The sequence below is a fragment of the Sceloporus occidentalis genome, unplaced genomic scaffold (genome assembly GCF_023333645.1).
Source record: "Sceloporus occidentalis isolate IW3139 unplaced genomic scaffold, rSceOcc1.0.p SCAF_1, whole genome shotgun sequence".
In the NCBI taxonomy this organism is placed as follows: Eukaryota; Metazoa; Chordata; class Lepidosauria; order Squamata; family Phrynosomatidae; genus Sceloporus; species Sceloporus occidentalis.
The window spans coordinates 255,969,278-255,987,337 of NW_028316981.1; the positions used below are offsets into that span (position 1 = coordinate 255,969,278).

An 18,060-nucleotide genomic window follows, 5' to 3' on the forward strand; every position below is an offset into this window, starting at 1 on the left:
TGTGTTTGCTCAGTGCATCATAGCTGGGAAGGGAAGGAAAAGTTCAAGCATATTTGGCTGCCATCAACTGGCGCTTCACTCAGTCGGATCCACTTGCACTTCTCCCTCCCTCTATACAAGGACTATTGCAGGTGAGTGAATTGCCAATTGAATGTAACATCTGAATTCACTTGGACTTTTCCTCCCTCTCCAGCTATGAGGGCTACTTTCCTGAATGGACGGAAAGCATACTGACAGCCAGGGAAGCATCTGGGACATCTGCTTTTTACAGGGGCCCTATATAAGTGAAGCTACAGGAACTGGAGTCCTTTCCTCCCAACTTCCCCCTTTTCTCTTTCCCCCATCAAATTTATGAGCAAAGACAAAATAAGTGGGCATTGGAAATGAGACTAATCCCCTTTCCTCAAAAGCTGTAGTGGGTTTTTGGTGGGGAAAAGTTTTGGTTTTTTGAGTATTTCAGATTTCCAGATAAAAAAGGTTCAATATAGAACACTCTCACTTTTCATTCCCTACCTAACTTGTCTTGGCACAGAAAGTGTGAGTTTCCTTTCTGCAGATCTCTCTGGAACAAATAGAAATTTGTGTATAGCACTGCAGCCAGACTTGTCCTGCTTTCACATCTCCTCTTTTCTCCCTGTGGGTTTTCTATACACAACAGCTCCTCCTTTGCAGTGGCATTATTTATTTAAATGTGCCAAGCTTACTTAGTGTCCTCCTTTAACCTACACAGTACCTCCACTATGCTTGTTAAAGTACAATGCCTCTTTGTTTTGCAGAACTTTCATTCTCTAACTTCTGAACAAATGAAACCATCAGCACACAGTTAATGTAACAGTTTGGTGAAACAGTGGGTTTTCCCTAGGTGAGCAGAAGAGTCAACCTTAAATTTGTCTAGTTCAAAGCCCCACTGTTGGCAAAACACCTTTCACATTATCCTCCATACCATCCATTACCAAAGTATTTTCTGCTAGTTCAACACACACGCCCCTCTCTTTTTAATATGTAAAGTGTATCAGACAAGTATCTCGCTGTGAGAAAAGTGGGGAGAACACTTGAATGGTTAGGTTGCATTTACTCATGTGCCCCAATCAGAGATGTCAATTAATCTTCTGTGTACTGGTTTTCTCAAGTCAACCCATGCTGTGCTCAATTCCATTTCAGGACTTTGAAGTCACTTGAGGCCCAAGTAAGACATGACAGTGGAAGACACATGTAAATAATTTAGGCTCAGACTCTGCTTCAGTTTTGCAGTTTAAAGTGCAAGTAGAGATAAAGGCTACATTTACACTGAAGAATTAAGGCAGTTTGACATTGGTGAGTAACTGTCATGGCTCAATGTGATGGAATTCTGGGATTTTTAGTTGTGTGAGATATTTAGCCTTTACTAGCAGAAAGCTCTGGTGCCACAAGAAACTACAAATCCCATGATTCCATAGACATGACAGTTAAACAGTGTCAGACTGCAGTAATTCTGCAGTTGTGGTATTTTGAGAGTTGCAATCCCCCCCCCCCCCAAAAAAAAATCCTAAGCTCTGAACAGAATGACAACAGACTCCCCCATTCCCCTGCCTTTGGCCCAGGAAGAGATCCAGTAGACAAGTAGAGTGAGAAACAAGCTGACGGGATAAGTAAAGGCCTTTGGCCAAAGGCCCCCAAAAAACTAAATCCCACCCTGTTTCTTGAAACCTCCTTTCCCAAATCCGTTTTTGCCACCCAAGTCACTTTGGCAGCAGGAATCTAGCTTAGGGGGAAGGATATTGGGAACTAGACTATAGGAAGATAAGTCACGGGCAAGGAAGGGGACTCTTATGTTCCTCATCTGTTGCCTTACTGCTCACTGTCTGTACAGTTCTACAGGCTTTAATCCCGCAGAACCTTAGCCTGTCATTGATCTTTCAATGTGTTCTCTTCTCCTACCCTGCTACTTTTTCTCTCCTATTGTTGACTTTACTCAGAACTTAGAAGTAATGAGTTACAAGTAATTTAATTACTGGAAATCAGTTACTTTTTCTAGTAGTCAAGGTATAGCAAAGTTACATTTGAAAAGGAACACAGCAAGCAGGAACAAGCATTACTTTATTCATCAAACAGCTGTATTTGAATCATGTTGAGTAATCTTTCAGTTTACTTTTTAGTTTTTAAAATTACCTTTTGTGAGTAATTTCTGGCATTTTAGTGTAATTTTTACAAGATTTTTTCAAATTTTATGCCATTCTCTTACCAACCCTAAAGGGAAACAACAATTAACATAACAATTTACTACTTAAACACTGCAATGAGTAAGATTGTGATGAGTAACTGGATCAAATTACTTTCTAAAAGTAACTTTCCAATCTCTAGTGTTGCTTCTAAAATAAAGCAAACAGTATCATAGTTGTATTATTTGTTCGTTTTCCTATTTTTAAGCCTTTTTGAAGAAATTAATCCTCTCTTAAGTGTGGTTTGAATATTACTCATTTTTCTTTCCATTATGATCATTTTACTTTGTGGTGTATAGTTGTGGCTAGCAATTACTACTTGATAAGTTGTTACTGGGTTTATTCTCTGCACTTAAGAAAACATTTGATAATGTGTGTCAAAATTTAGAGGCTTTCCCTTTACAGTATTTCCATTTCAAAAGGCTTAGCTTAATGGTGGAACATGAGCTTCACATGCAAAAGGTCCTAGGTGCCATCCACAGCACTTGCAAAAGAGAAAAATCTAATTCCTGAGACCTTGGAGAGCATATGTTTATTGGTATAGATCAGGAGTAAGAATCATATAATTCTGTATCATTTTTCATTTATGTTGGCTGGACCCACTAAGTTGTAGTCCACCAAGATTTGGAGAGCTTCATAAAAAGTACCATCCCTGGTATCAGTAATACTGAGCTAGTTGACTCCATCTGGCTCCATCCTGGCTTCTGAGGGAGAGAGGGGTGGGCCAATCCCATCAGGCCTCCCCAAGGGAACTGAGCCCTTCCCAGAAGGCATCTGGCCCCATCCTCCACTCAGGAGGCAATCCCCTGAAAAAATTGTTAAGAAACCCCATAATAGGTTCACTTTAGGGTTGCCATAAGTTGGAAACAATTTGAAGGCACACAACAACAACATATACATAGATAGATATAGATACACACACACACATTTGGGACTGAAGGAGTCTTTTTTAACTCTAAAGTTCATGAATTTGATAATAGATTCACTTCAGCAGTTTATTTAACAACATAGTGCTGAGTTAACTCTGACTTGGTAGGCCAGGATTCCACTGCAAACAAGAAATTAAAGCGAAATATAATTCTTGTAGAATTACAAAAAAAAAAATAGAATTCTTACATGCAGTGGCAGTAATTGAGCAACAAAAGGCTATGACATACATACAAACTCATCAATGAAGATCAATCGCTGTTTCCAAACTGCACATCTCACTTGTTCTTTGTATTTTATTGCAATCTTCTAGCCATTGTCAGGTTGAGTGGTGGAGTCTCCTTCTTTGGAGGTTTTTAAACAGAGGCTGGATGATCTGTTGGAGGTACTTTGATTGTGAATTCTTACATGGCAAGGGATTGGACCTGATGACTGTTGAGGTTTCTTCCAGATCTATGATTCTGTTCTGTTCTATGAACATAGTTTAGATTCTGTATTAGAACATAGTTTGGAATGTTTTAAACATATTTAACTGAACATAAAATCACTGTGGCCTTAGAACATTTTCTGTGTCAAAGCAAACTATTCAGCGTGGTTCTACCTCATTTATGCCTTTTGATCACGTTATAACTGTATAAAGAAACTCTGGTTGATTATGCATCTGCATCATTTGATTCTGTACCTGTTTTAATAGCCCCTTGGTCTTTGTGACACTGTTTGTTGAGATCATGAATTGTGCCCAGATGCACTCCATTCAACTGCTTCTGTGATTTCTGCTGGGAGTGGGTTACGCTAGAGCAGCGGTTCTCAACCTGTGGGTCACGACCCCTTTGGGGGTCGAACAACCCTTTCACAGGGATCTCCTAAGACCATAGGAAAACACATATTTCTGATGGTCTTAGGAACCGAGACACCGCTCCTCTATCTGTTGGGGGGGTCACCACAACATGAGGAACTGTATTAAAGAGTCGCAGCATTAGGAAGGTTGAGAACCACTGCACTAGAGCTTATTTAAGTTTATCCTAGCAAAGGGAACAGGTGCGACTAGCAAGTGACAGTTTGATTGCTTACCTTTTGTGCCCCAATGATATTTTTCATCTTCACAGTATTGAGTACCTTAGTACATGAAGTGGTAATAATGTTAATTGAAGTCAAAGGCTATCATGTAAATCACTTTCTCACAACCAAGGGTCACACAGTATACTTCCATGCCAGCATTCTCTGAAGATGCCAGCCACAGATGCCGGCAAAACGTCAGGAATAAACTCTTCCAGAACACTGCCTCATAGCCAGAATTGCTGTGCTGAACAAAACCATTTCTGACTGTTGTTGTTGTTGTTGTTGTTGTTGTTTTAATTGTCTATACATACAGTTGTCTATACATATAAATCATACAGTTTTATATCAAAAAATGTCCCTTGACTTTTACAAGCTTTCTCTCCCACACTCCTGCAGCAAAATATGTTTCATATTTTGTTCTTTTACTGCATATAGTAAAGAAAAATGCATCTGTTGAGGAATTGATTAGGATGTTGAATTATTTGGCTAATTTAACTATGGGGGAAGCTCCTTTTTCCTAATTCATATTTGCATTTCTGTTATTTATTCATACTGCAGTACTATGCTTTGTGTGCACCTTTAAAAGTATTTTATGTTTCAATCACTACAAATTCTGAATGTGATGAGGAGATCCTAGAATTTTTTTCTATGAGTGTTTTTTCAAACATCTTTACTAAATAATAATAATAGAAATATAATTATTGAATAATATTGAATCAATATTCAATTGATTCCGAATAGTAATAAAGACACATGTTCAGTGCTGTTGATAAAATATTTGTTTTGTGCCCCACGTCCAAGCATAGCAGAGTGGTGCACAACAAAACCAGTACCAACAGTTTAAAATTGGCTCATTAGCCAATGGAATATCATTCACTGAAGAGCCTTCGTGTTACAATTCTCAGTTTCTTAGCCCCTGCTTAGGGAAAGATTTAAATAACTTTTCTATACTTCATTTCTCTATGCTGTCTCTCCAGTATATAAATTCAGGATGTCACTGACAACTTGCCAAAGCTCAAGAACATAAATCAGTACCCCTTTCTCTTTACTCATGTGGGCACCAACAAAACTACAAAGAACATCTTGTCACCTTGGACTATGAAGCCCTGGGAAGGAAGGTGAAGGGTTTAGCGGTGAAGGTGGTATTTTTGCCAATCTACCTCAGTGAAAGATAGAGGACCATATGGAGACAGAAAGATATTGCGAATGAATGAATGAATGAATGAATGAATGGCCACACAGATGATCTAACTGGAGAGGTTTGACTTCTGTGACCATGATCTTCATATTTTACTGGCTACAGATGGTCTGTACCTCACAAGGACTGGAAAGAATGTCTTTGCCAAAAGCATGGTTAATCTGATCAAGAAGCCTTGAAACTAAATCTTTTTTTTTTTTGGGGGGGGGGGGGCGGGGTTGGATATGATAAGTTAAAACATATGTCCAAAGGCAAGCTCTAAACGCAGGGATGTGAATTCTAGAAGAGAAGCTGAGGGAGAGGATGGGAGTCACAGTTAAACTGCAGTAAAATAAAAGATGTGACAAAAGAAGAGTTTAGATGTCTATACACGAAGGCACAGGGTATGGGAAACAAAATGAGCTTAGAAGGAAGAAAGGACAGAAGGAAGGACAGGCGGACCGTTAGGGCCAGCATGTTTCCAGATTTATGATGCCAAGAAAGATTGTCTGAACCAGCTTTTAGGGGAATTTTTGTGATACTAGTTCTCACTTCTCCAAATCCACCAGAAGGGTAATCAACCTGGCACCATTAAAGAGAAGGTATATTCACGTTACATCCTAGAAAGAAATTTCAAACCTGTCTGAAGTTTGGGTTTTTATTATACATTACTTCATTTCTCCTTTTCTATGAATAGGAAAGGAATGAGGTGAGCTCCACTATCCACTGGATCTGTTCTTGGAAATAAATATTGTGAATTTTTGATCAGTCATTCAGATAAATTTGAAGTTTGTAATTTTTCCTTGCATATTATTATTATTATTATTATTATTATTATTATTATTACTACTACTACTACTATATTTACTTATATCCCACCCACAGTTCTTCCAATATAGGACTCAAGGTGGTGAACAGCAAATTTAAACCTTGGAGGTCTTTAAGCAGAGGCTAGATGGCCATCTGCTGGGGATGCATTGATTTGGATTTCCTGCATGGCAGGGGGTTGGGCTGGATGGCCCGTGTGGTCTCTTCCAACTCTATGATTCAGTGCAAAAGTATTAAAATGTATAAATATAAAATTTAAAAATCAATTAAACAATTTTAAAAGTTAAAACAATTATGCATTAAAATGTAAAATAGTGGCAAGACAAGAAGCAGAACTGTTTGTGGGCACCTGAGAGTGTACTGAACTGTTGCTGGAGCAAAATTTCCCTTGCTTCTCTCCAAAGTGGTATCTCATTCCAGTAACAATCCAATAAGATACTTTCTGGCACAAAGTGAATAAGTGCAAACATAGTTTTAGTTAGGTTTAGAGATACTAAACTATTTTGGAAACAGAAAGTGAACTCCAAACTAGAAGTTTATCTTCTGTGAAAATTTCATTAGTCACTTAACTGCCATACTTAATCTTTATGAAGCTGACAATGCTATCTTTGCTTGCACTTAGTGTGCATGTTGTAAGCATTATTTTTGCTGACGTAAATTGATTTGATACATTAATTTCTGGAAACTCTGGCCACAATTTGCAATTCAGTTGCTTCTGGACTATACCGTATCTTTGCTTATACACAGGAACTGCTAAATAAATGGATTATTTTACTCATTTTATAATACTTTGAGGAGACTGCAGTTCTCAGATCCTCAACAATTATTCCTTCCCTTTCTTTCCTACATTTTTTCTCAGAGCTAACATCTAGTAACAACTTTGCTCCATAGCAAATGAGAACTATCTTAAGACAAAAATGAATCTCCAATACCATTTTCTGTCAGTTTTTAGCTTTTGTGTTCCTTCCAAAGTGTCTACTGAACTTGGTCTCAGCATATGTTATTCCCATGGTCAGGTATTGGTTTCAAGAAAAGTCATGTTAACATAGCTTAAGTATGGGAAGTTGCTCTGTACTGAACTAGGTATCAGTGAAATTTTTTGGAATAAAAGCCTTTACCTGGTTGCTAGAAAAACAATCACAAATAGCCACAAGGTAAATCAGAGAAAGTAGAAAGAAAAGCAAATCATTTTGACTAAGCGAATCATTGTTATATGTTCTTGTAGGTTCGAGAACTGCAAACTCGTTTACAAAGTGTCCAGGCAACTGGTCCATCGAGTCCAGGTCGTCTCACTCCTGCAAACCGTCCTATTAACCCAAGCACTGGAGAGCTGAGCACAAGCAGCAGCAGTAATGACATTCCCATTGCTAAGGTAAGCGCTTGTATATTGCTATGGTACCTCTTGTTATCTGGAAGAAGCAAGCAGCCTTTTCTGGGCGGAACTGCTGTACAGACTTGCAAATATTTGCCAGAGCACTAGGGGATTCTTCAAGGATTCTGACTGAGTCTGCAGAGTCAAGCTGCAGGGAGAGATAAAATGCTAAGGACTCTAAGCCTCTCTTAGTGAGAACACACATGCCAGTTTTTATTAATCAGTTTAACACAGGATTTCTTAACACTGTGAATGTGTGAGAAGGGGAAGTATTTTGCATAAGTGTGCAGAAGCTGCACACAGTACTTGAACCACTAATGTTCATGGAAGGCTTTGCCACTCTTTCAGATTGCTGAGCGAGTAAAGCTCTCAAAGACAAGGTCAGAATCTTCAACGTCTGACCGTCCTGTCCTGGGATCAGAAATCAGCAGCATAGGGGTGAGTCTTAATTATAATCAGAAAAAAATGTATGCTTAGCAATATGTTACTAATTGATAGTCATGATCAAGGTTGTTATAACTCACAGCAGCAAAAACTATTTTCATCTTGAAGCAAATACAAATTCAGCCCATACTCAAGCCTTGATTTTGAATTACCCAGTTTAAGAAAATGTAAATATATTAAATTGAGACACTTTTGTTTTTGAAAAGTATGAAAATAGAATGCCTTCTCATCCTTCAGGGTAAGGGTACCCAGTTGGACATAACAGATTATGGAACATTCAAAATCACTCATATAGTATCTGCCTATAGTCCATTTCTAGCTTCTTGTTATTGTTGTTTTGTACCTTCAAGTCATTTCCAACCTGTGCCAATGCTAAGGCAAAGCTATAATAGGTTTTCTTGGCAAGATTTGTTTAGAGAGAGTTTTCCCAGTGCCTTCCTCTGAAACTGAGAGAGTGTGACTTCCCAAGATCACCCAGTGGATTTCTAGGGCCAAGTGGAAATTTGAACTGTTCTCTAGAATCATTATCCAATGCTCAAACCACTACACCACACTGGCTGCCCCTACAGATAGATGTTGTATAGTTAAAATCAGTGTGTGTGGGAGGGGTATAAGCATATCAGCCCTGAAATTTTAAAATACAGTGGACCCTTGTTATACTCTGGGGTTTGGTTCCAAGATCCCCGTAGATAACAAAATCAGTGGATGCTCAAGTCCCATTAAATATAATGATATAGCAAAATGCTGTCCTTTATAAAAAATGGAAAATCAAGGTTTGGTATTTGAAATTTATACTTTTTTTTAACATTTTCAAACCATGGATGTTTGAATCCGTGTATAAGAAATCCGTGTATAAGAAGGGCTGACTGTACATAATTAAGCCTATTAACTGTAACAGAAATGGACAAAATGTAACCACCAAAGCCTCCTCACATTGGCCCCTAACTGACAAATTAGTATTCTGATCACTTACTGTTTCTAAAATATAAACAGGCCCCGGAATGTGAAATTACATTCAAATGGCAAATCACACCTCCAAATGCTTCTGGGGATGTGAGCCAGGAGAATGTGGCCTACCATGATCCAGAGGAGGACAATTTTTGCTTCCCTGACCCTCAAAGGTTGGTCAGCAGAATCTCTGGCCTTACAAGTAGGTCCACTGACATCAGTAAGATAAAAAGCAAGAACTGAAGATTATAGGGGGATACAGATGGGCAGAAAGGGGCGGAGAGATGCCACCCCTTTCTCCCGTGGATCATTGCCGTGGCGACCGCACGTCACACCAACAATGTGAAACATGGCTCCTTTTTTGGCCACAACAGAGGCACCATTAGCACCCTGGAGCAGTGCTGTGATGTATCTTGTGTGCCGCGCCATTTGGACGTGGCGCACAAGCCATGTCATCGGCGCGTGTGGTGTATGAACAGGTGTGCACCCAAACGGTGCCTGAACAGCACGGTAGGGCTCAGGAGCGTGCTGACACTCCGCTCTCCCGAGCCTTAAAATCGGCCCCACGCCGGCGCTTTGTGCCAGTCGTTACTGGGACTAAGTTTTTTATATATACTCCTAGACAGATACTAGAGAATGCAGTCTGCTTCATCATAAAACTCTCATACCTGCATTATTGTTCCAGTTATTAGAATAAGGGACAACAGAAATCTATAGACTTTGTCTTTAGGGTTTGGAAGCATAGGCTCAGAAAATATCTCTTTTCAAAATTTTCAGTGGTGTTAGGAACCATCAGAGAAATAAAATTATATCATATGATGGCAGGACTGATATCAAAATCCTCATTACTTTATAATTTGCAAGAGGCTGGGTTTTTTTCATTTTGGGTTTTTTATTAGAATGCTGTTTCATTTTGTTATGTTTTATATTTGTGTTTATAAATTTCCTTGGGATTGATTTTAATAGTAATGTAAAAGCTAGAACAAAAGCAAGATATGAAAATAAAAGAAATGGAAATCTCTTTGATTGTTAATACTGCTATGGTTCCTGTTGGTAATTTGTGTTCTGTTATAACTTCATGGTTTCCATGAGAAACTGGTATGTCTTTCTGCCTATTCTTGGAATCCTTGTGTAGTTTTTGTACCCATTCGTTCCTTATATGCAATTTGCAGCCCAATTTTAAGCATGACCAGGAGAGTAACTTGTGCCTCTGAAGGAGATTCACACTTGGATTCCAATTACATTTTTAAAGTTTTTGTTACCTTTTGTTTTATGATCTTTAGTTCAGAGTCAGAAATAAAACGCGGAGCCCTTTCCCGGCGAGCCAAGGCAAGCTGGGAGGAGGAGGAGGCGGCTGGGCACGGGTCCCAGCCGCCCCCTCCTCCGCCTTGGCTCGCCAGGAAAGGGCTCCGCGGAGCCCTTTCCCGGTGAGCCAAGGCAAGCCGGGAGGAGGCGGCGGCGGCTGGGCACATGTCCCAGCCGCCTCCTCCTCCGCCTTGGCTCGCCGGGAAAGGGCTCCGCGGAGCCCTTTCCCGGCGAGCCAAGGCAAGCCGGGAGGGAAGAAGGCTGGGAGGAGGAGGCAGATGTGCACGCGCTTCTGTCTCCTCCTCCCAGGTGCCATTTTCTGGCTTCCCACTGTCTCAGAGAGATAGCGGGAGGCCCGAAAATGGAAGGGAGGAGGCGGAATGGGCACGCGCCCGTTCCGCCTTCTCCTTCACCCTCGTGCCTGGCGAAACCGCGCCACGTGGCACGCGTGCCATGGGTTCGCCATCACGGCTATATACAAACTCATTTATTTTATATGTATTATATAGAAGTAAATACTTCCCCTTGATACAAAACTTTTCTAGGGCAATTCTTTTACTTTCAGTTTACAAGGCTTGTACTTGTAGCATAGTTGCTTAACATCAGAAAAGAAATAGTTATCCTTTTCACTAAAAACACTACCAGAAATGGTTCAGCTGGAATGAGAGAAAAGAAGTCCACCAGGCCCCCTGACATCTGAAGAGGTGAACAACTGGACTAAGGAAATGAGTCACTGCTCTGCTTACAGTGTTTTCCCCCTTATTTTCCAAGTCTGTACAAGTCCCTGTTCCCTCCCCAACTGGCAAATTATACTGTTATTACTTGTACACGTGCTTATTGCCGTTGATGAACAACCATTTGCAAAACTTAACATTCAGTGTCGTCTTTCAGTTTTGTTTACAATCTGATAACTTCATAGAAAAGTTACTCTATTGGATTATAATAAACAAACAAAAAAACCACCTCTAAAGGTATTCTATTATAGTAATTTGTACGATTTGTATTATCCCTTTGCAAACTTTACTTCCCACAGTGATAGTAATTTGTGGGCCATCCTTTCACAGTAAACTTCCAATCACCTTGTTACAGGTATCCAGCAGTGTGGCAGAACATCTTGCACACTCTCTTCAAGATTGTTCCAACATCCAAGAAATTTTCCAGACACTTTACTCACATGGTTCTGCTATCTCTGAAAGTAAAATTCGAGAATTTGAAGTGGAAACTGAACGATTAAACAGGTACAATGAGAAGTTTTATATGCACAGTTTTGTTTTGCTTCACATGGATTTATTCCACAATTAGGAAAGACAGATTGGAGTCTCTGTAACCAAACAATCACAACCTCCCATATGTACCTTTAGTATTTTGTGAATTTTTAACTACGGTGCGTTACAAACAGCCATTTAGTACACACTCCGCGCGTACTAGGGTTATAAAGGGGCGTGCTAGGGTTAGGAAGGGTCTTACCTTCCTAACTGGCCCTGTCCCTAGTACGCACAGAGCGCGTAGTAAATGGCGGAGCCCGTCCACACGGGCGCCGCCATCTTTACGTCTTGGACGCACAGCGTCCGGCCGTGGCGCAGCGGAAGTGACACCGCAAGTGCGTACCTCGTGGCACCACTTCCAGGTGCCAAGAAGAAGCACTGTTTCAGCGCTTCTTTTTAGCTGCGCCAGGAAGCCTCGCGGTCTGGCCGCTGGGGCTTCTCGGCGCAGCTAATGACGGTGGCAGCAGACCGCCCGCTTTTGGGCGGTCTGTAACGTGCCTACATGTTTTTAATTTGTTGTAAACCATTTTGAGTCCCAAACTGGGGGAAAGGTCAGACTGAAGAAATAACAACAACAGCACCCTTGTACCTTAAGATGATTAACAATTGTCTTTTTCCTCAATCATGATTTTGGAGGACAACTGTGTAAGAGGGTCTTCTCCACAGTGACTCTCCCATTTTAGAATGTTTTCTCTCATGAGGCTTGTCTGCTGCCTATGTTGATACATTTCAGGTCTTTAAGGCATTTTATCCTTCCAGGCCTTTAAAGGTCTTCACCTTTTAATGTTTGTAGAGTTGGAATCCTCTATGGCACTGTAGGTTATATGTACTTAACTGTGCAGCAGACATGCTAAGAAATCCTGTTAGTGAATTCCAACAAGTTGCAAGCAAGACTGTCCCAATGCAGATCAGAACTCCCTAGTCAATTTTCTAGGTCCCATTGTGCATTTAATTTGTTGGCTGCATTTTTATCTAATTCTATCTTGTATTATTATCTATTGGATACGGGTATTGCAGAAGCGCCCAGTTCTAATTCCCACAGATATAAGTCCACTTATGAAAGCGTGTGTCTCCAACAGGATTCTTACCTAGTACAGTGCGCCCACATCATACATGGGCACATTATACGCTGCTTTCAGCTAAGGTTGCCATATCCGTCTTCTACCAAACCTGGATGGGGTGGACGCCCCACCCCTTTCCAGCCTCGCAAATAATCAGAGAGGCTTCTGGGGGTGGGACTTCTGGTCACAATGGCCACTGGGGCTTGTAGGAGCCCACTGCGACTACAAACCCCAGCAGCCTTTGCGACCAGAAGTCCCGCACCCAGAAGCCTCTCTTCTGGGGGCGGGACTTCTGGTCGCAAAGGCCGGGAAGGGGCTGGGTGTCCTGCAGCTACAGGCCCTAGTGGCCTCTGCGGCTGGAAGTCCTGCCCCCTCCTCCAGTCAGAAGCCTCTCTAATTGGTTGCAAGGTCGGGAAGGGGAGGGACGTCAGGCCATGCTTCCTAGGGCCAGGGAGGAGGACCAAAGATGGAGGAGGATAGTGGGCTGGAGGATGGCAGGCTGGAGGATGATTGTCCCACCTAGAATCGGGACATGACAACCCTACTTTCAGCATATGCTGAAAGCAGCAATGGAAAAAGCGGTGCCATGCACCAGAAGAGACTTCTAATGGGGCTCAAGCATACACAGAATTGCTTTTGCATGGGGGGATCCCCCGCATAAAAGAAGGGACCACTTTATTTCAATTCAATCAATATATTTTGTATATTTATTTATTTGCTGTGCCTATAAATATATGCATTAATTTACATCCCACTTTTCCCCTGACATGGGACAGAAGTCAGCTTCATTATGAATTAAAATAAAGTCACCTAAAAAACCTAGTGATTAGAAACAGCAATGTAAAACTACCATAGTACAAGTTCAGTGAAATCATTTTAAAATGTGACAATATAAAAGTACAGCACAGATGCCCCTTTAACAAAACATACTGCATAGCCATTTTGTCACCAAATGACGGTTCAAATAAATTGACCTGCCAAACAAAAAGAGAAGGGAAAGGAAGGGTGCCAGCCTAGTTTCTTGTAGGAGATTAATCAAGATATTACTCAAGAGTTTGTTTGTTGTATAGAATAATTGATATAATTTTAGCTATTTATGCTACTTTTTACTTGTAGCTTTGATATCTTTTATTCTCTCTCTCTCTGTCTCTCTCTCTTTGTATATGTGTGTATGCGCATAAAACATTAAAACAAAACAGAGTATACCAGTCTGCTTATGTTTTTATTGTATTGGTATGTATATACCAATTCAGTAAAAACATAAGCAGACAGGAATACTATGTACTATGTTTTAATGTTTTGCATACATATAAACATTGTCTTGGTGATTCCCGCTCAGCCATGAAACCCACTGGGTGACCTTCATGCTCTCAGCCTCAGGGGAAGGCTATTGCAAACCTCCTCTGAACAAATCTTGCCAAGAAAACCCCATGATAGGTTCATCTTAGGGTTGTTATAAGTTGGAAATTACATGAAGGCAGGCAACACTCACACACACATGTACTGTATATATTGAGCCAGCATGGTGTAGTAGTTTCATGTTGGACTAGGACTGTGGAGATCAGGGTTTGAATATCTGTTTAGCCATAGAAACTCACTGGCTGAGCTTGCATAAGTAACCCTCTCTCAGTCTCAGAGGAAGTTTAAGACAAAGCCGCTCTGAACAAATCTTGCAAAAAAAAAAAAAAAAACCCTTTGATAAGTTCACCTTAAACGCAGTCGGAAATGACCTGAAGGCACACAATGTGTATACTGTTCTTCATTCATAATAGCTATATACTGCCTTTCATAATACAGTTAAATATTTTTATATTTATGTTAATATAGGGCCTGTACAGACAGGCCAAAATAAAGCTGCTTCAAGCCACTTTGGAGGTATGCTGTTTAAATGACACATGCATCTTATAAGGCCAGAAGCTGTACCAAATCTGCACTCCAGTCCTTGGGACTGGAGTGTGGCTTTGACACGGCTTCTGGCCTCTTAGGACGCAAACATCATTTAAACAGCATACTTCCAAAGTGACCCGAAGTAGCTTTATTTTAGCTTGTCTGTATGGGCTCATAAAATATTTATATACCACGCTTTGTTACCAGATTCCAGAGCAATGTACAACATTCATGAAACAACTAAATGTAAATATAAATACAAAAATCCACAATAAAAATCATGATGCATCCAACTTTGTAAATATAAGAAATAAATACCTGATCCATGGCCATGCTCACATACAAAAGCCAACATTTTGTGTCAAATTATTTTATTGTATTGTATTTTTTATTTAACAACAGTTCAGGAATGGTCTTCCCAATGAGAATTGTTTGCCAGGACAGTCAGGAGCCTGGAGTTACTGCATAAATCTTTTGAGTAATCAGTTGCATGTATTTCTTGTTCACAGAAACATTTTGCATATTTATATAGGCACAGCAGTGACTCATATGGAAAAATTCTATATCTAAAAAACATATGAGATAAAAACATACTGCTTTTACTTTCAGCTGACTAACTTGTTATCCCTGTTGTTTTGATTGGGGTAAATTATGCTTATGCCAGCTGCATATAAATGTGGAAAAATATGGTGATGAAAAAGAGTGCATAATCTGAATTAATAGCTTTCTTTCAACAAGATAATTTAGTCATCAGCATTAGGCCATAAAGTGATTTGTTAGGATTAGCATATTATTCTGCAGATCCTAGCAACAGCTGGTGTTGTCTTCTGAGGAACCTGAAATACAGTTTCTGACATTGGTTTGTACAGCAGTAATGTAATACCTTTGTTATCAGGAGCTAGGTAGATGCTGTGGTAATGTTAGTGCAGGACCACCAGGTATAATCCTGGATGCCACAGCCATGTGGTAATCCAAGAAGTACCCAGGCATACAAGAGGCATTGTTGGAAAGACTCAGTGCCCTAAGAAGCAGAGCTCTACACTGTTGACTGAGGCTGCTACAGAGTGTCTTTTTAACAGAAATAATTTCCTTCAGTCTGTCCAAAGTGGCAAAGGCCTTATCCAATCAGACTGCACTTTGTATGGGGGAAGGTGGTCTCCCTACCTCCTTGCCATTCCTATGCCTTCAGTGGTCCTATGTCCTAAAAGTTAGCAGCTGATTAGCTCAAATTACTGTTTGTTTCTATTGCTGTTGTTAACTGCCTTCGACTCAACCCTGAATCTTGGTGACCCAGTGGATGACACATCTCAAAGTCCTCATCCTTCACTGCTTTGCCTAGGCTCTTCAGTCTCAGGCCTGTGGCCTCCCTGATTGAGTCTAGCCATCTGGTGTGTGGTCTTCCTCTCTTTCTACCAACTTCTACCTTCCCTAGCATTGGCCCGTTCCACACGGGCAAAAAGTACGTGCTCGGCACGTACTAGAGTTAGAAAGGGGCGTCCTTTCCGGACGCCCCTAACCCTAGTACACGCCGAGCACGTACAAAATGGTGGCGCCCATTCTACATGGGCGCCACCATCTTGACGTAGTGGACGCTTAGCGGACACACGTCTCGGCGCCATTATGACACCGCAAGTGCGCCATTGGAGCTTTGCAGCGTCATAATGGCGCCGCAAAAAGAAGCTGCTTTTTGCGGCTTTTTGCTGCACAGAGCAGTCACACGGTTTGGCCGCTGAGGCTGCTCCGCGCAGCAAATGAAGGCACTTTACAGACCTCCCTTTTGGGCAGTCTGGAAAGCGCCATAATTTTCTTTTCTAATGAGTCATGCCTTCTCTGCTAGACTCTGTATTCGCTAGACTGAGGGAAATGGTTTCAGTTAAAATGGAACTCAACTGCAACTTGGAATTGGCCAGGAGAGCAGTTTGTTTCTCAGCGTCTGTTGGTGAATAGCTTCTTTACTTAGTCAAAGCGGTTTAGGTGGCTACTGCCAGTCTGTCTTAAATTGAAAACAAAAAGTGGATTTGTGGTGGAAAGCAAAATAGGCAGGAACTAGGAACTTAGAGGAGGAGCCCCCCCAACCCAAAATAAACAGGAGACAGCTATCTGGGGCCTTGTTCCCACTATGGTTTAAACCGGATCGTGTTTCCAAATGATCCGGTTTAAACCACTATGGTTCCCACTTAATTCGAATCACTGAAGTGATTTGGAAAGGGAGGCCATGGTTTTTACCCATTTAACCAGTGTCAAAAAGACGCTGGTAAAATGAGTTGGGTTTTGTTTTGTTTTTTAAATAAATCGATTCAGCCCAAGTGGGAAACAGGCAGATTCAAATCTGCCCTGGTTCCCACTGGCAGCGGCTTTCCCGGCCATACATGCCTCCTCCGTGTCCTCCCGGTCTGCCTCTCTCCTTCTGCCCCGGCCTCCCCTCCGCCCCAGGTATGGCCAGGAGGATGGAGGGAGGCATAGTGGAGAAGCCACGGCTGTAGCTTCCTGCACTGATTCTTGAAACCGGCTCTTGGGAACCACTGTGTTTGCTGAACCAGTTTCAGGAATTGGTGCAGGAATTGAATCAAGAGGAAAGTGGGAATAAGGCCTGGAAATACCTCCTCAAGGCCCTTCTCAAACCTAGCAACACTTCATGGTGCTGCTGATACTTTTGTATCAACACACAGTCACTATATTAGTAGTTAAAACAAAATAAAGTACCAAAATACAGAGATGTAATGTTTCCTCTCCCACCTGACCTTATTTTTTGCCACCACCAATACATGAGCATAAATTAGGTAATACTGTAGTAGTTTGAGATCTGACAGAATTTTGTGATGATTTTATAGTCCTGAATAGAAATTCTCAGAAGGAAGCCTGGCCATGTGATTTACCTTGGTTTTGAAATATAGAATCTAGAATATTCTGGAGCAGAATCACTGGCTGTGTTAGATGATACCTTAAGACATGTAGATATCAAAATACTACTTTACTCCAGTTACATTTAACCTACTTTTTGGTTACAACAAGTTATAACCTCCCCCCCCCAAACTTATTTTGAACAAACTGGATAGCTTGTTCTTAGTGATCAAACCAGTATGTCATAGTGGTCATCATAAATTCAAATCTACATTCATCCATGATACTCACTGCATAATCTTGGGTCAAGCCCTCTCTCTCAGCCTAACCTATTCACAAAGTCATTATGAAGATAAATCTGAGGGCAAGGAAACTATGTATATCACCTTGTATGTAGTGGGGGGAAAGTAGAGCCTAAACAAACAACTAAAATGAATAAATAAAACCATGTTTTTGATTATTATCTAAACTGAGTTGTGATCCTGAAACTCTGCACCCCACTATCACCTGTTTTGCCTCTTTAAAAGCTGGTTTTGAAAATTCTCCAGTTTTGAAAGTCAGGGCACTTTCAAAAACAGTTTGCAATGCAGCATGAGGAAGCTCTTTGGGGTGTTTGTGAAAAAATCTAATAGCGATAAGGTCTAAAATCACATATGTAAAAGTATATTTGGGAGTGGGACCTCAATCTCCATCCTGAAGAATTTCACTCAAAAGTCTGGAAGTTGTTCTAAACCACATACTTGATATC

The 18,060-nt window shown here is 40.9% G+C and overlaps 1 protein-coding gene across 3 annotated transcripts in view; it reads left to right on the forward strand.

The window, feature by feature from the left end:
* Nucleotides 1-18,060, forward strand: part of MCC (MCC regulator of Wnt signaling pathway) — a 293,206-nt gene that overhangs the window by 229,338 nt on the left and 45,808 nt on the right. For all 3 annotated transcript variants that reach the window (XM_089492179.1, XM_089492187.1, XM_089492193.1), the window contains 3 exons: nucleotides 7,415-7,561; nucleotides 7,910-7,999; nucleotides 11,348-11,496. In XM_089492179.1, coding sequence (XP_089348305.1) covers nucleotides 7,415-7,561; nucleotides 7,910-7,999; nucleotides 11,348-11,496 — 386 coding nt within the window. The remainder of the gene's footprint in view (nucleotides 1-7,414; nucleotides 7,562-7,909; nucleotides 8,000-11,347; nucleotides 11,497-18,060) is intronic.